The sequence below is a fragment of the Rhamphochromis sp. 'chilingali' genome, assembly GCF_963969265.1.
Source record: "Rhamphochromis sp. 'chilingali' genome assembly, chromosome: 2".
NCBI lineage: Eukaryota > Metazoa > Chordata > Actinopteri > Cichliformes > Cichlidae > Rhamphochromis > Rhamphochromis sp. 'chilingali'.
In genome coordinates this window covers 47,309,065-47,324,190 of record NC_137930.1, presented here as the reverse complement: position 1 = coordinate 47,324,190, position 15,126 = coordinate 47,309,065, and the positions used below count along the sequence as shown (strand labels likewise).

The 15,126-nt window shown below is 41.0% G+C and overlaps 1 protein-coding gene across 9 annotated transcripts in view; it reads left to right on the top strand.

The window, feature by feature from the left end:
• Positions 1-15,126, top strand: part of LOC308391691 (pleckstrin homology domain-containing family A member 7-like) — a 146,222-nt gene that overhangs the window by 124,624 nt on the left and 6,472 nt on the right. For all 9 annotated transcript variants that reach the window (XM_080874371.1, XM_080874369.1, XM_080874370.1 and 6 more), the window contains 13 exons: positions 1,100-1,655; positions 3,870-3,953; positions 6,295-6,348; positions 7,804-7,854; positions 9,123-9,203; positions 9,833-9,982; positions 10,418-10,519; positions 11,528-11,639; positions 12,032-12,162; positions 12,296-12,490; positions 12,641-12,737; positions 13,480-13,571; positions 14,429-14,692. In XM_080874371.1, coding sequence (XP_080730497.1) covers positions 1,100-1,655; positions 3,870-3,953; positions 6,295-6,348; positions 7,804-7,854; positions 9,123-9,203; positions 9,833-9,982; positions 10,418-10,519; positions 11,528-11,639; positions 12,032-12,162; positions 12,296-12,490; positions 12,641-12,737; positions 13,480-13,571; positions 14,429-14,692 — 1,969 coding nt within the window. The remainder of the gene's footprint in view (positions 1-1,099; positions 1,656-3,869; positions 3,954-6,294; positions 6,349-7,803; positions 7,855-9,122; positions 9,204-9,832; positions 9,983-10,417; positions 10,520-11,527; positions 11,640-12,031; positions 12,163-12,295; positions 12,491-12,640; positions 12,738-13,479; positions 13,572-14,428; positions 14,693-15,126) is intronic.

Sequence of the window (15,126 nt, the reverse complement as noted above, 5' to 3'; positions counted from 1 at the left end):
AGTGCTTCACAGAACAAGATGGGAAACAAACAACAAATAAAAAATTTAAGAACAGATAAAAGTGAAACTTTATAAGGTATCAGAATGCTGGCAGCACAAGGAGATGAAAGTGAGAGATAAAGCCAATTTAAAAAACAAACAAAAAAAACAGGTGAATTAGCAACAGATATGAAAAATTAAAGTACATTAAAAATTATCACTAGGAGAAGATGATAAAACAGCTATGAAGGTGAAAGTGGAGGCACAGAAAAAGCCTGCTTATGAAGAATATGTCTTTAAGAGGGATTTAAAAGACGATAGTGAGCTCCCCTTGAAACCGTCTCCTCAGATTGTTCCAAAGAGTGGGTGTCCTGATCGAAAAAGTCTGATTACCCTTGGTGCTCAGCCAAGGTTGTGTGATGGGCAGCAGAGCTTTAGGTAAGGGCTTAAGGCTATGACCAGGAGCGTATGGTGTCGGAAGATCTGAAATGGTGTGAGCCCAGAGCGAACCGTAAAAATCAACACTAAATTCTCATAATTAAAACCTTAATTCTAAAATTAATGGGTAACCAATGAAGAGAAACTAAAACTGGAGTGACATGTTCTCTTTTTTTGGTTTAGTAAGAAGTCTGGCTGCATTTTGGAACAGCTATAAGTTGGTGTAGTCTTTGTAGCTTAAACATGTAGAATAAATTGCAATAATCTAACAAAGAGGAGATAGAACCATGTATGACCATCTTTACAATTGTTTTAGATGAAATCGAGCTGATCTTACGTCTCCTAATCTGCATAAAATAAGACTGGACAACTAAAACAACAAGCTTGTTTGACCTGAAGTGGTTGTTAAAAGTCACCCCAAGGTTTTTACAGTATTGGCCAAACTTTACAGATATACAGCTCAGGTGTAAGGAGGCAGTGTGCCAGTAACATTTACTTCTGTATGTATAGTTGTCTGGCATCTGCATAGGAGATAAAACTCACACTGTGCCTTCAAATGACGAACCTCAGGAGTAACGAATAAAGTATAAGTTTATATCAAATTAAGTGCTAATGATGTGTCAATGTTGCCTTTTTGCCCTTAGAAGTAGCCTAATGTTTTCTTGCTGTTTCTACTTAACAGTGCCCCATCCAGAGAGAACACCCTCCCTCGTCGCACACCACCAACGCAACACAAGTACACCTCCATCGACGCCTACCAAACCCTGCCAAAAACTCCTCGCCAAAGTCCCCCACCTGGCCGACTCGGCGAGTACAAGTATGCCCAGGACCGCCTGAGTCACTTTCGCCTGACCCCAGATCAGGGGGGCCCGGCGTCCAACACTGTCTGGCAACTGTATGAGTGGCAGCAGCGCCACCAGTACCGTCACGGCAGCCCTACCGCACCGCTTTACACCCCGGCCCCAGAGTATCCATTTGGCCCCCGCCCACCATCTACTGTGCCTCCCTCCTCTTCAGCACCTAGGTCAGAGGGCTCTCCTCGCTGTGTCTCAGTACCACCATCATCAGCAGACATACCTCCACCAGGCCCTCCTCCTGGTATCAGCCGAACCCTGTCCCCCGCACGGAGGCCACACACGCCGGCTGAGCGGGTGACAGTCAAGCCTGTGAGTGATATATCCGTGTTGAACATCCCCTTCACTGTTTCCCCTCGCAGGACCAAATCTCAGCTGTTTAAGGTAAGATAACCCAGCTGCCATACTGTTTGTTATAGTGCTTCAATGTTGTTATAGTTTTTAGGTTTCAGCTTTCATGTTTACAGTGCAGATTGTCCAGATTGTCATGCCTTATTCCAAAAATGAATTAAATTATTTTCTACATACAATACCCTAAAGTTTGCTTGATATTCTTGTAAAAAAAAATTTGCCATGACACTCAAACATAAGCTCAGGTGCATTTTGTTTCGACTGATCATCAGTCAGATGTTTCTACAACTTGACTGGAGTCCACCTGTGATAAATTCAGTTGATTGGACATGATTAGGAAAACAATATAAGGTGCAATACTTAACAGTTAATGTCAGACCACAAACCAGCCCATGGAGTCCAAAGAATTGTCTGTAGACATCTGAGACAGGATTGTATTGAAGCACAGATCTGGGGAACATTACTAAAACATTTCTGCAGCATTGAAGGCTCAATGAGCACAGAGGCCTCCATCGTCTGTAATTGGAAGATGTCTGGAACTACCAGTATTGTACTACCAGCATGGCCAGTCTGAACGATCAAGGCAGAAAAGCTTAGACAGTGAAATAAAGAAGAACCTGATGGTCACTCTGCAAAGCTCCAGTGTTGCTCTGTGGAGAAGAGAACCTTCCAGAACGGCAGCCATTTTTGCAGGACTCCGCAATCAGGCTTTTATGGCAGTGTGGCCAGACTGTAGCCACTCCTTAGTAAAAGCCACCTAACAGACTCTCAGACAATGAGAAACAAAATTTCTGGTGTGATGAAACAGACTGAACTCTATATCCTCAATACCAAGTATCGCATTGGGAGGAAATCGGGCGCAGCTTATCATAATAATCATCCCTAGAGTGAAGCATGGTGGTGGCAGCGTCATGATGTGAGGATGTTTTGATGTGGGAGACTAGTCAGGATGAAATGCAGATAAATGATGAATGCAGCATTTCATAGAGGCGTCCTTGATGATGACCTGCTCCAGAGTGTGCTGGATCTGACTGGGTTGAAGGTTCATTTTCCAGCAGGACAATGAACCAAGATAGCCAAGCCGAGATAACAAAGGAGTGTCTTAGAGAGCAGTCTGTGAATGTCCTTGAGTGGCCTAGCCAGAGCCCAGCCCTGGAGATATGTGAAAATGGCTGTGCACTTGACAAGAGAAACTGCCCAAAAATAGGTGTGTCAACTTTGTAGCATCACACTCAAAAAGACTTTAGGCTGTAATTGTGGCTGTAGTTTCCAGATACAGTATAATTAATGCATGAAAGAGAAAGGATAACATTAATAATGTCCAGGTTCCTTTAGGCAAAGTGGTGATACTGTGCACAGAGAAGTGTCCACACACACTGTGAAAATTACAGGCAGTTCTTAATCAATGGAATGAGATTAAAACTTTACATAACGGGGAAGAAGCACTGTTTTTTGGCGTCATAATTACATTTTAGGCAGTTAGCTTACACTCTCTGAATCATCTTATGATACCCAAATCCCCAGATGCACAAGATTTAATCACATAATAATACAAGAAAAAGGGAAAAAAAGAGAAGTATTCCAAAGCAATGTTGTGATGTACGAGGGTTATGTTCTGTAATGATAGCTTGTGTAGATGTTCTTGATTAGGATGACAGTACACAAACTACTGTTACAGCTTCTGTTGCATATATTGATAAATGTATTTCATCTAATTCTTACTTCCAAGATTGCACCATTGTCTGATTTTCCCCCCTGTTAAATGCAATATCAGTTAGTTTTGTATTCAGAAAAGTGTTAGTCATTCTGAACATCGTAGGCACATGTTGGAACTGTGCCTCATTGTATCCTCACTCACTCAAAAGCAGACTTGAAACGTATACATTATACATTGTTGACAACACATTTTCTCACTTATTCAAAGCATGTAAATGAACATCTGCCCATTTGTGTGTGAATACACCACTTTTAATATAGAGTGAATAATGATGGATAATTACATCCACACACATTTTGCCCTGAGATTTAAAAAAATTACAGCATTTCGATGTTAAGATCCAATCAAACATTGCATCTTCTAAAACAAGACTTGTGGCATTCTGCATTCACTCTTGTTCTAGAAAATAGCGTCTAGAGTAAGACTGCATTGAATCTGTAATAAATATTTAATATGAATGAAGTCTTATATGAAATTTTAATCTTACTTCTTCAAACAGTCTACATGAATGCGTTGTCTGTGTGTTATAGGCTGCTACTGTTGAGAGACGATCAATGCCTCCGTCCGGCTACATCACTCACACAGTCAGTGCACCCAGCCTTCATGGCAAAACGGTAAGTTTCTCAAATAAACATATGAAATGTGAATGTGAATTTTAAAGGTTGTATAAACTTGTTGTTTATACATAGCTTTTCCATCTCAATAAGTCAGTGACTCGGGGAATATTTCTCTGCTATGAGTGAATTTTGATTGCTATAAACCAGTCATTAATAAGTCTTTTTTTGTTGTTGTTCTTGACCAGTTGGCAGTAGCCTATGTTGTTGTCCTCCTGCCTTTTGTTTCAGCACCATTCATCCTCCTTATTTTAGCTGCAAATTAGCCATCGACTAAACAATTTGCCAATTAGTTGTGTGAAGTGACCTATAGTATTTAAAGAAGAGCAGTCTGAGCGAAGCTTTTGTGCTTAGTATTAAGATTTGCTAGATTGAATCTCTTGTGATGCATGTGACAGCCCGAGGAGCTCACTCTGCTCCTTATTCAGCTGCGTCGCCATCAGGCCAAGATGGCTTCCGCACGTCAGCAAACGTTAGCCCAGCTCCAGCGGCTCAATGGTCCCAAAGATCCTTTCCAACACAACCACCTCTTCAGTGCTACCACCACTAGCACCAGTCCCCTCCTCAGCGCCGGCCCCTCTCCCGTGTCCCATGTTGGACACATGGGCCTCTCGGCATCACTTGGCCCTTGCAACACCCAGGTGGGGGCTAATGCGGCACGCCTGCCTGTCTGCCCCTCATTTTACCAGGGACTCATAGAGGTTGCCACTAAAAATTGTGCAGGGCTGCATTAGTCTTAAATCATGAATACCATTTCAGTTTTATAGCTTATTTTATACACATAACTCTTTAATTTGTTCCTAATGTAATGCATTATTAGCATTTTCTGGCTCAATATTTATGCGCATTATTTATACCACTGTGCAAGGTAGGGTCAGTCAGTTTGTCTGTGGGAGGAAGCTGAGGTATCCAGAGAGAACCTGCACAGGTACAAAAAGGTTCTGGGTTTAAAATTCAAATCCAGAACTGCTTTTTTGTGTGTGCTAGGAATCAGACCACAGTGTTGCCCTGTAGAAAACAATCCTAATTAAGATAAGTGGTCACAGTACTGGTTTACAAAAAAAAGTAATGCATTGGTGGTGATTTCTTTGGTCACTGTAAAGTCTCTTTTAGAGTGTTGAAAACCTTTGATCTTTAACAAGATTTTGTGAAAATAACCTTTTGATTTTGCATTCAAATTTCTGTAAGTAATCTTAGTCACCAGTTCATCCTGGCATTTTCTCTTGAGACACCACAAGGTCAGGTGGTAATTTTCAGAAAATCTATTTTTAAAGTGCCTATGAGTTTCTATTTTATAACTTCAAGTGAAGTTCTCTATAGTGAAAGCAGCTGCATTTCTCCAATCCTAAGTAATTTTTGTAACCCTCCTCGTCCTGCGATCACGCAACACCAAGTCTGGATGCTGAGTGATTGTGCTTTTCACACTTGAAACCCAAAAACATTAATACACAGGTTATACAGTATCGCATCAGCTTATAGTCTCAAACACACCATCTTCTCAAGGGTATTATACTGCCTAAAAATACTTTCATTGAACTGAGGCTTTCAGTGTTCACCGATACTCATATCTCTTACTTCCATTCACATCTAAACAGTCTTTATACTGTATTGAAAAGTTACCAACTGTAAAAACATATAAAATCTGAAATGGTGATCAAGAAAACTCAGATGATGAATGAAGCCCAACCAAAAGACTCAATAAGATCCTAGTATCCTTATATTAGTGGCAACTTCTACTTTAAAGTTCCTTTGCTTAGCATCGAGAACCATCTGCCTCTTGTCCATGTGCTGTTCTTGGCTGGTCAGTTTCCATGTCGTGCTTCTACTGATACTGTTCATGGCATGTTGTGTTGCTCTCTTTTCGACGTCCACAAAGCCATCCCATGCTTTAGCAAACTGGCAACCTGTGGATGTGTTGTTCAGCTTGGTCCTCTGATGCGTGAGTCTTATTTTCGGCTGTATAGAAGTTTGCTTCTTCTACTTCTTGCTTCTATTTTACTTTTGAGTGGCACGTACGGGCTGAATTCAAAGCTGAATTCAACAATATCTCAAGATCTTCTACTTCTTCTAAGAGATCTGGTTTCTGCTCGTCCTGTGATGATTGCAACTTCTCTGATCATGAAATAAATGAACACATTTTTACTGTGTGTCTCAGTGTATTGTGGTGCATGTGTGCGTAGACATATAACAGCAAGTCACACACATCATATTTGATACCAAAATCTCCCGGGATGCAAAATTAATAGTTTCTGTTGCTTCTATAGATTGATGTTTCAGTGGATTGTTTAGTGCCTGTTGGCACACATCAGTAATCCAAGCTTGCATATTTGTCATCTTCTAGGCTGATGACACCTATATGCAGCTGAAGAAGGACTTGGAGTATCTGGACCTAAAGGTGAGAAAGATAATGATGGACAAAGTTGATCACCTGATTCCCGTTAGCTATTTTAATGAATCTTTTCCTTTACTTTAAGTGTTTTTTTCCCTTCAGCTGCGCCTTTCTGATTTGAAATGTCTCTAGTGTAATCTAACACGCGTGGTGATTCTTACTGACAGCCACTTCCTTCACCCTTGTTGATCTGTTGAGCGGAGACAGCTACAAATGTTGTAGCTACAAAAGGAGATGTTCAAGCATCTGTGTGGGACCAAACATCCCTAAATCCTTGCAGTGATCTTCTAACTCTTTGAGTGGTTTTAGAAGCATCTCACAAAAGCAGCCGCCATTTTGTGATTGCGGCTCTGTGTCTTTGTGATTTTTGACTCCCAGATCAGAGCTCTAGAGCCCCTGATCCTCGCAGTTCACAGTTTACTACTGCACTGCACTGCTGGGCCTCTCAGGCCTCTAATGAACGTAAGCTCTGTGTATGCGTGCATGTATGTCCAGTATGTGCACTATATTAAAAGATGTAGAGCTGTGTGTAGTATGGCTGTGTTTGTGGGTGTGATTCCTGCTCGTGCATGTTTGCTTAGTGTTCAGAGGGACACAAGCTCAATAGTCTGTGTGTATGGGGTGTGTGTATGTTTAGACGTTTAGAGAGTGTGTGTTCTAGAAAGACCATCCCATTGCCTACAGCACTGCATCTACAGCTTGAACTGAATATGATGTCTTCTGTCCATGTTCACACAACCCCCTCCCACCATGTGGCGATGTTGATGGCGCTGTTAAATAATGGGCATGGGATGGCTCGGCAGTGCATGTGTTGTGGCTGTGGCCCGGTGGTTGAAAAGCCAGCTGCTTCTACCATCGTCTCTGAAACGCTGCACCTCCTTGACAATGATGCAAGGCTCTACTGTGTCTTGTTTATTTATTTGTTTGTTTTATTTAAAAAAAGGGAACACACTCCTAAAATAAAATGAGCAAAACAGAAAAACGTCTAAACATGAATAAAAAAAGAGCTGTCACCAGTGAGTTTTAGTGTTAAACATGGTGCACATGTGCTATATTCTGAGATTTGTAAAGCTAGCGAGCGTAACGCCAGTAAACCTCACAGTGGGCACCTGAAATTCGCTCCACTGCGCATTCTTCAAAGATCTGTTTTTTCACAAAAAAAAAAAAAACAGCAAGTGGAAACCGATAAGTCATTTTGTGCAGAGCTTCAAAGTCTCCATAGCCATTGTGTTGTTCATGGCAAGAGCTGATTTTGTGTGGCAGAAGTCTCATACTGTTATGTACACAAGGCTTAGGGAATGTGTCATAGATAGCCTGTCGCAGCCCATAATAGTTTGTAGCCGGTCTCTGTGTTTTGCATTTCCCTTACTTCAGCACAGATGTACCATGGAGTCGTACACTTTTTTGTTTGTTTTTTACCACAACACTAATATCTTAAAATATTAATTTTGGAATTTCCAGGTACTGAAGGAGTCAGGAAAACCTGTCAAGGTTGCAGAAAGTGATGTGGATGTAAGTACGAGCTTGTTGACTGCACTAGAAAAAAACATAAACAAAAATACACTTTAGACTCTGTGATGAGGTTGTGTTTGATAATTTTCAGTTGTTACTTTGATGTCTCGAGAACTTTTTAACCAATCGGTGAAAAGCGTGTTGGTTGGACATTTCAGGATGCTGTAGGTTTTTTTTGTTATATGTTTCTATTACAAACTGCATTTACCTGAATGAACAAAGATATACATATATTCAAGGACCTTTCTATTTGATGCATATTCAGAATATTCATAAACAGGTTTAATGTTTTTATGTAATAGATGAAACAGTCAAACACTCATTCGCTGCCTTTCAGCCAAGGGAACACTTAATTCTAGTTTCTTCTGACTGTTGTGGTTCAGTTGGGAGAAAAGTAAGGGCAATTTAGGCAAAACAAAACATGGATCCTGTGAAAAAAGTGTGGGTGGACACTTAGATTTCAGGAGAAAAAATCTTGCGGAGAATGTTAATAGTCAAAAGCTTTGAGTCTTTCAGTCTGATAATTCCCTGCAGCTTTTCAAACCGTCTTCGTTTTCTCTTATGAAAGTATTTCTCACGATTTACTTCTCACACACAGTTTATTTAAAATTTATGAGCATGTTGTCTGCAATGAATATTTGAGGAGCTCCAACAACAACATCGCCATGGAGACAACTTGTAGATTAATAATTTATTCAGTGGAATATAAAAACCAATGTAGAGTGTAAAAGAAAAAACAATATATACAGAGAGGTACTTTGTTCACATTAAGATTTTCACTTTGAACCTTTTTACATGCATGAAGTGATCCCACCTTTGCTTTCAGTTCAATCAGAGATTAATTAACAAGGCTCTGAGAGTCTGACACTGTAATTAAACATGTCAGGTGGGTTGCACTCACTTTGTTTAATTGCTTCACTCACAGTAATTCTAAGTACACCAAAACGAGACAGCGGAGTTGTAGGGCTGCAAATCTCAAGTGTGCTAAACCCATATGCATTAATATGGACGTATACACAAGTATGTGTGCCCTCATGTTACTATAATGCTCACACATGCTTACGCTCAGAGACGTTTTCATTCACTGCACCTACACAAACAAGAGGAAGTTGTAAATTAAGCAAATGGGCCTCTTAATTACCAGAGGTCAAGACGCACATACACGCACACACTTTGGTGAGCACTTGAGGCATTTTATCTGTGAGTGTACAAAGGACCCCCCTTCCATTCCTTTCCCTGCCCACTCGACTCTTTGTCTCCATCTGCAGGTGAAGTTGAGTCGGTTATGTGAACAGGACAACATACTAAAGGATCTGGAGGCGAGGATCAGCTCCCTGAAGGACGACAAGGTACACAGTAATAGTTAGAAAGACTTTAAGCCAGCCATGCCAGGACATTCTACCCGCTGTAGTCAGTCAGATGAGTCAGCCTGATTCTGGCTTATCAGTCTGAATGGAAAGTGTTACAAAATTCTAGGAAATACTACATAAAGTGCCCCATACTGTAATTAGTTGAAATATATTTGAGTTTAATAGCTTAAAGCAGCTGTCAAAGTATGTGGCAGCACACATCAGAGTCAAAACAAGTTTCCTGCTAAATGTAACCTTCACTGTCATAATTAGGAAAGTCGACTGAAGTAGAGACAGACGCTTTATTTACCTCAGCTTTTACTGTTACAACCCCACATGAAAGTACACATTCCTCATCAGATTCTGAATACAACAAGGTGTTATTTGCAAAATAATGTAGGGCGTGCAGTTAAAGTCTGACCATATACAGCTCAGGATCTACTTTAATGAAAGTCAGTCGGTATCTCATGGCAGCGCAGCTCTGTGGAAACATACTGCCCCCTGGAGGTATTTTAAAATAGTCATCTGCTGAATAGTAAGTGTCCATTTATAGAACAGCATTCTACAAACAAGCCAGGGGTCGGTTGCTCTCTGTTCATCTCATGCTGATCTCAACCTTGTCTCTTCAGGACAAGCTGGAGAGTGTATTAGATTTGTCCCATCAGCAGATGGAGCAGTACCAGGAACAACCAGCTCATGCCCACAAAATCGCCTACCAGCAGAGGCTGCTGCAGGAAGATCTGGTGACGATCAGGGCGCAAATATCCCGCGTTTCCACGGTATCTATGACTGAGTGTTATTGTATAAACACTCATTTCACAGTCCACACATAATTCTACAAATGCATTTGTTTCAATGCTTGCAGCTGCTTGTTATTATGTGCCATATGTTTAACAGTGTGCCTCTAATACACTTTGTGTGTGTATACAAAGTGTGTATACAACTTAACAGGAAAAAGCTCATGGCCTTTATATCTTATATGATACCGTGTAGATTAATTATTTATTTATTCATCACGTTATAATGTGCTCCATTATTGACTTATGGGTTTTTGGTTTGTATTGTTTTTTTTATGCGGGGAGGCTAAAATGGGCATGTGGGGATGGATGACTGCAGATCAAACCTCCCTACAGGCACAAATAAGAGAACCTGAACCCGTTTACCGTGGGACTATGTATTAAGTCTTTCTGCATGTGTGTGTTTGTTTAATGCAGGAGATGGCACATGCCTGGGAGGAGTACAGCAGGCTTGAGAATTCAGTAGATCAGTTGAGGCTAGCACTGCAGGCACAAATGAACCACAGCTCCACCTCTCAGGTAAAACGTGTTACTGCATGTTAGAGCGGAGCCAATCTAGTTCTGGATTTTCAGTTAAAACAGGCATTTACTCATAGCCTGGATTTTATATGGCGCTTCTTTGTTTTTGAAGACTATTTTTATTTTTATTTATTTATTTTTTTGTATTTTGTCATCACTATATTGCTCGAGTGCAGACTCTCACCCTCGGAATAAAATAGAAACATTGCATCAGCAATTTTAGAATTGCAACAATTTTTACATAGTGTGTGTCCCTCTGTGTAAAAACAGTTTAATAATATGCTCAAACATAAGTGAACAACTGAAGAGCAAGCAGTTTCATGGCCGGGTGTGGCCTGTTTAATAGTCTTTCTTTTTAGTATTAATCAATAGGTCAGTTGTGGTCTAGAGAATTCTTGATGCAAGTAGAAGAGGGCATCATTCGCCTGAAAAATCACGAGTTGGTAAATTCTTAGAACGGAATGCACAGACAACACAACACCACCAAAAGACCTGCAAAATCAAATCGAGAGCTAAAGTGGAAGACAGTAGAACATTTTCCTTGGTAATAAAAGAAATAAGCCCTTTACTAGATGTAGCCAAGTAAGAAAAGCCCTTGAGGAGATGCATATATGTACTAGAGATGGACCGATCCGATATTACGTATCGGTATCGGTCCAATACTGACCTAAGTTACTGGATTGGATATCAGAGAGAAATAAAAAATGTAATCCCATCCACTAAATATCAAAAAAGCTCCTCACAAAACTTGCGACATGGCATAACTCGGCTCATAACCGTAGCACGTCAGAGCAGTATGCATCACGTGATAGAGCGGCTGTGTGTATTTGTAGCCTCGCTACCAAACCGGCATTTCATCTCCAAGAAAGTTATCCCAGAGAGAAGTAAAGCAAGTGTGTAAGTTCATCTCTGAATGTTTGTAAAGCATTCCAAAATGAAATCACATCAAATATGAGGTGAACTGAGTCGGATTCCTTCTGCTGATTTTGTCTTTATGTTGTTATACAGCAAGAGAAAGCTGAGATGAAGCGCGAGCTGTGGAGGATTGAAGATGTGATGGCCGGACTGAGTGCCAGCAAAGCCAACTACAAGATTACCATCGACTCTGTCCAGAACCCAGGTAGAGAGCCCAAAACCAGAGGACTCAGTGCAGGGACTGGTAATGATAACCAGATAGGAAGAGAGTCATTAAGATCCAATAAAGGCCTTGATCTCAACACACCTTGTAGGTGTATAGCTAAAAATGGCCACATGGTCTGATATTTAGTATTTTATATTCTGTGCATATTGTGCTGTAATTACTATTACAGTGAGTCTGACTATGTCACTGACTTTCACTCCCTGTTCTTCTGCTTTCCAGTCAAACTTGGATTGAAACTGTATTTCTCTTACTCCTTCTCTCAGTGTAAATGAATAAGAAATTCTTCCCGTGCCTGGGTGTAAACCTCAGTGTAAAACGTCTTATATTTAAAATCTAAATTCTGATTTCTCTGCATTCACACATCCCACCAGAGAGGAAATTAGTGCCTTCAGTGTCAGAACCAGCAGTGCCTTCTCCCAGTGCAGAGATTCAGCCTCCTCCTCGCAGCTCCATCCCAAACATCCACTCTTATACTTTGCCTCACAGCACTGTGCCAAAGTGGGTGAGTGCCACAGCTCTGCTGGTAAAAACGTCAGAGTCAGCTGAAAGTTAACTTTCACGAAGTTGCTGGATTTAGTCTAAATGAAATGTTATCAGCAAAATAACGATGCTTTCTTGTCCTCGTTGCTGCACAGGCAGAGGACAGTGCCCCACCCAGGCCACCACTGCCTCGCCAGTACGACTATGAGGATATACCTCCTGTGGTTCCGCCCCTCCCCAAAGAGGCCTCAGTTATCCGCCACACATCGGTGCGTGGGCTGAAGCGCCAGTCAGATGAGAGGAAGAGGGACAGAGAAAGTGGGCAATATGTTGTCAATGGAGACTATAAGGTACGCCGCCATTTACTCCCTGTTGTTGTGTTAATTCTGTGTGTATTTTCTCTACAGGTTAGATCAGTTAAATATCTCATTTTATATTGTTCGCTGCAGCCAAAGAAGTCTATCCAGTCCAACTTCCTGTTTAATCTTTTCTGGTTTCAGGCTGACTTGCGTTCATACCTGAGTGAACCAGAGCTGCCAGGAGTAAACCACCACAACATTGGGTCTGACACTGACTATCAGTATTTCTCAAGTAAAGGTATCTGAAAAGTAATGTGTAAATGATATATGGTATCTGACTGGAAAAGGTTTCCTGTTGAACTTGATTACACAATTTTAAAGCAGCCAGTGATTTCCCATCAGCATTGTGTAGTCTAGTTACAGTATATTTTAAATACCATGAAAAGTCCTGGCTACATACATATTTAAAAATACAGAATAGAGTTGTGTTATGATGGGATGGAGATGTAAAAGATGGAGGTGTAATCATAAAAAGATTCAAAGAGGAAGTGTGTAGTGGAAAATACTTATTTTAATAAGAAACTAAGATGAAGTCTCTTTAGACTTGAGTATTCATCAGTTAAAATTTGAAACATGCTCTTATTAAATGGTACATGGACTGGTACTTACACAGGGCTTTTCTACTCTGACTACTCAAAGCTGCTTATCTCGCTAATAAGCCTTCCTTTAGTTATAGAATTGTCATCATTTGGAGGCTGATGTTTGACAGTGGATGATTATCTGGAATTTAATTAACATTTTTAAAATCTAAAATGTAACATTTTTTAAAATAAAGAATCTGATTTTGTAAACAGTTTTTACGTTTGCCAATTACATGAAGGCATCTTTTAATGTTGATTCTTTTTATAACACCTGACCCCTCAGACAGCACAACATTTGTATATTAATTCAAGTCCATATTCCTAGTAGATATTCCATAAGAGATTTCAATGTTTTCATTAAATTAATTTACTGCTCTTGTTATTTTCTTGGTCTGTCAGGCTCCTCCTCTCGACAGAACCAGTCCAACTCATCTCATCTCATCTCATCCTACGTCACCCTAAGGAGAGGACTTGGGAGCTCTGCAGCAAAGGTGAGTAAAGACAATAAACTGGACAAACTCAGGGTTTGTCTGTTTTTAAAAGCCTGTTGTTGTTTTTTGTGAGTCCTGTTTTAATCTTATGTTCAATTACGTGTTTGTTTTTGTTTTTAATATGATATGTTTGCAAACTGACACCACTGGAAAAATCTCTCACTACAACTTTCTCCCAGTTTTGTCACTCGGTTTGTGGACCATCTGTGTGAGCAGTAGAAACAGATTTTTTGCATCTGTATCCAGGCAAATTGATTTTTCTTTTGCATTTACTACTTCTGCTATTTTACTGTTTGGTTTTGTGTCCATTTTGTTTTCTGCCACTTTTGATCTGTCTTATTGGTCCAGACCCAGATCTTCGAATGTGTCCAGTCTAACTGATATATTTGGCAGTGTGGATGAAAAAAAGCTTTCTTGATTAGGTCCAGTTAGCACCGTGTGAGGACGAATGATTAGTCAGTCAATGATTCTGGTGGGATAGAAACCACTGTAAAGCTGTAAGATGGATATTTTAAAGAGCCAGTGTTTGCTTTCTTTCAGCAGCTGTCAGCCATGGCTACAGTTTTAACTTTGCTCTACTTCACTCTTACAATCTCAATAAAAAGCAGCATGTTGGCATGGCTATGCATCTAATTGGCTTCATAGTAAGGTGGATAGTTGATCTCTAATGATTGGTTAGGGTGGACTGTATCCTCTCCCAAATGGAAACTGTTAGAGTGGATATGTGGTCTGAGTGAAGATAGAAACTGGGATTTAAGGGTGGGAATTCAGACTTCTTCTCTTATAGCACTAACCAAACATCCCCATGTCATACCAAAGCTTTCCTTGTTCTGTTTTTTCCTGCCTTTACTCACTAGGAAAGACCTAAGAGTGCCTTGGAGTGTCTGTCATCAACTTCCGAAGTCCTGCAGCCCTCGAGCAGCCAGGCCAGAGGCCGAATGACTGCGGAGGAGCAGCTGGAACGAATGAAGCGCCACCAGAAAGCGTTAATTCGGGAGCGCAAGAGGAACCTCAGCCAGGGCGAGCGTTCCAGCACGGGCCTGTCTGCCTCCAGCGTCACCGCCCAACGCTCGTCGTCCTCCTCAAGGCTGCCCTCGAGCACGTCCGACCCTCCAGCCTCTGTACGTTACTCCCAACCCCACCGCAGCAGCAGCAGGCACAGGGAGCACCACCTCCACCACCAGAGCTGATATGCCACGCTCCCACCCCCAGCCACATAATATACTAGTGGAAATGCTAACACACTAGCACTGCCTGCCTTGTGTAACCACTAGCCACTGATGGTAGCCAAAAGCACTAACAAGCTAAAGGGCGGGACTGACTACAGCTGGCTAGCTAGCGTGGATAATACTATAAGAAGAGTTGGAGAGAAAAGGAGCACAGGGGATTGTGGGTAATGCTTGGCTAGTTTCAGACCAGAAAAAAAGATGCCCTGTCTATTTTATTTTATTATTTAAAGGTTCAGGTGAAAGTGAACTTTATTTCCACTGCTCCCTGGTGGGACCTCACTGACACAGTTCTGAATGTAAATCCATTGAGAAGAGGAGTGAGCTGA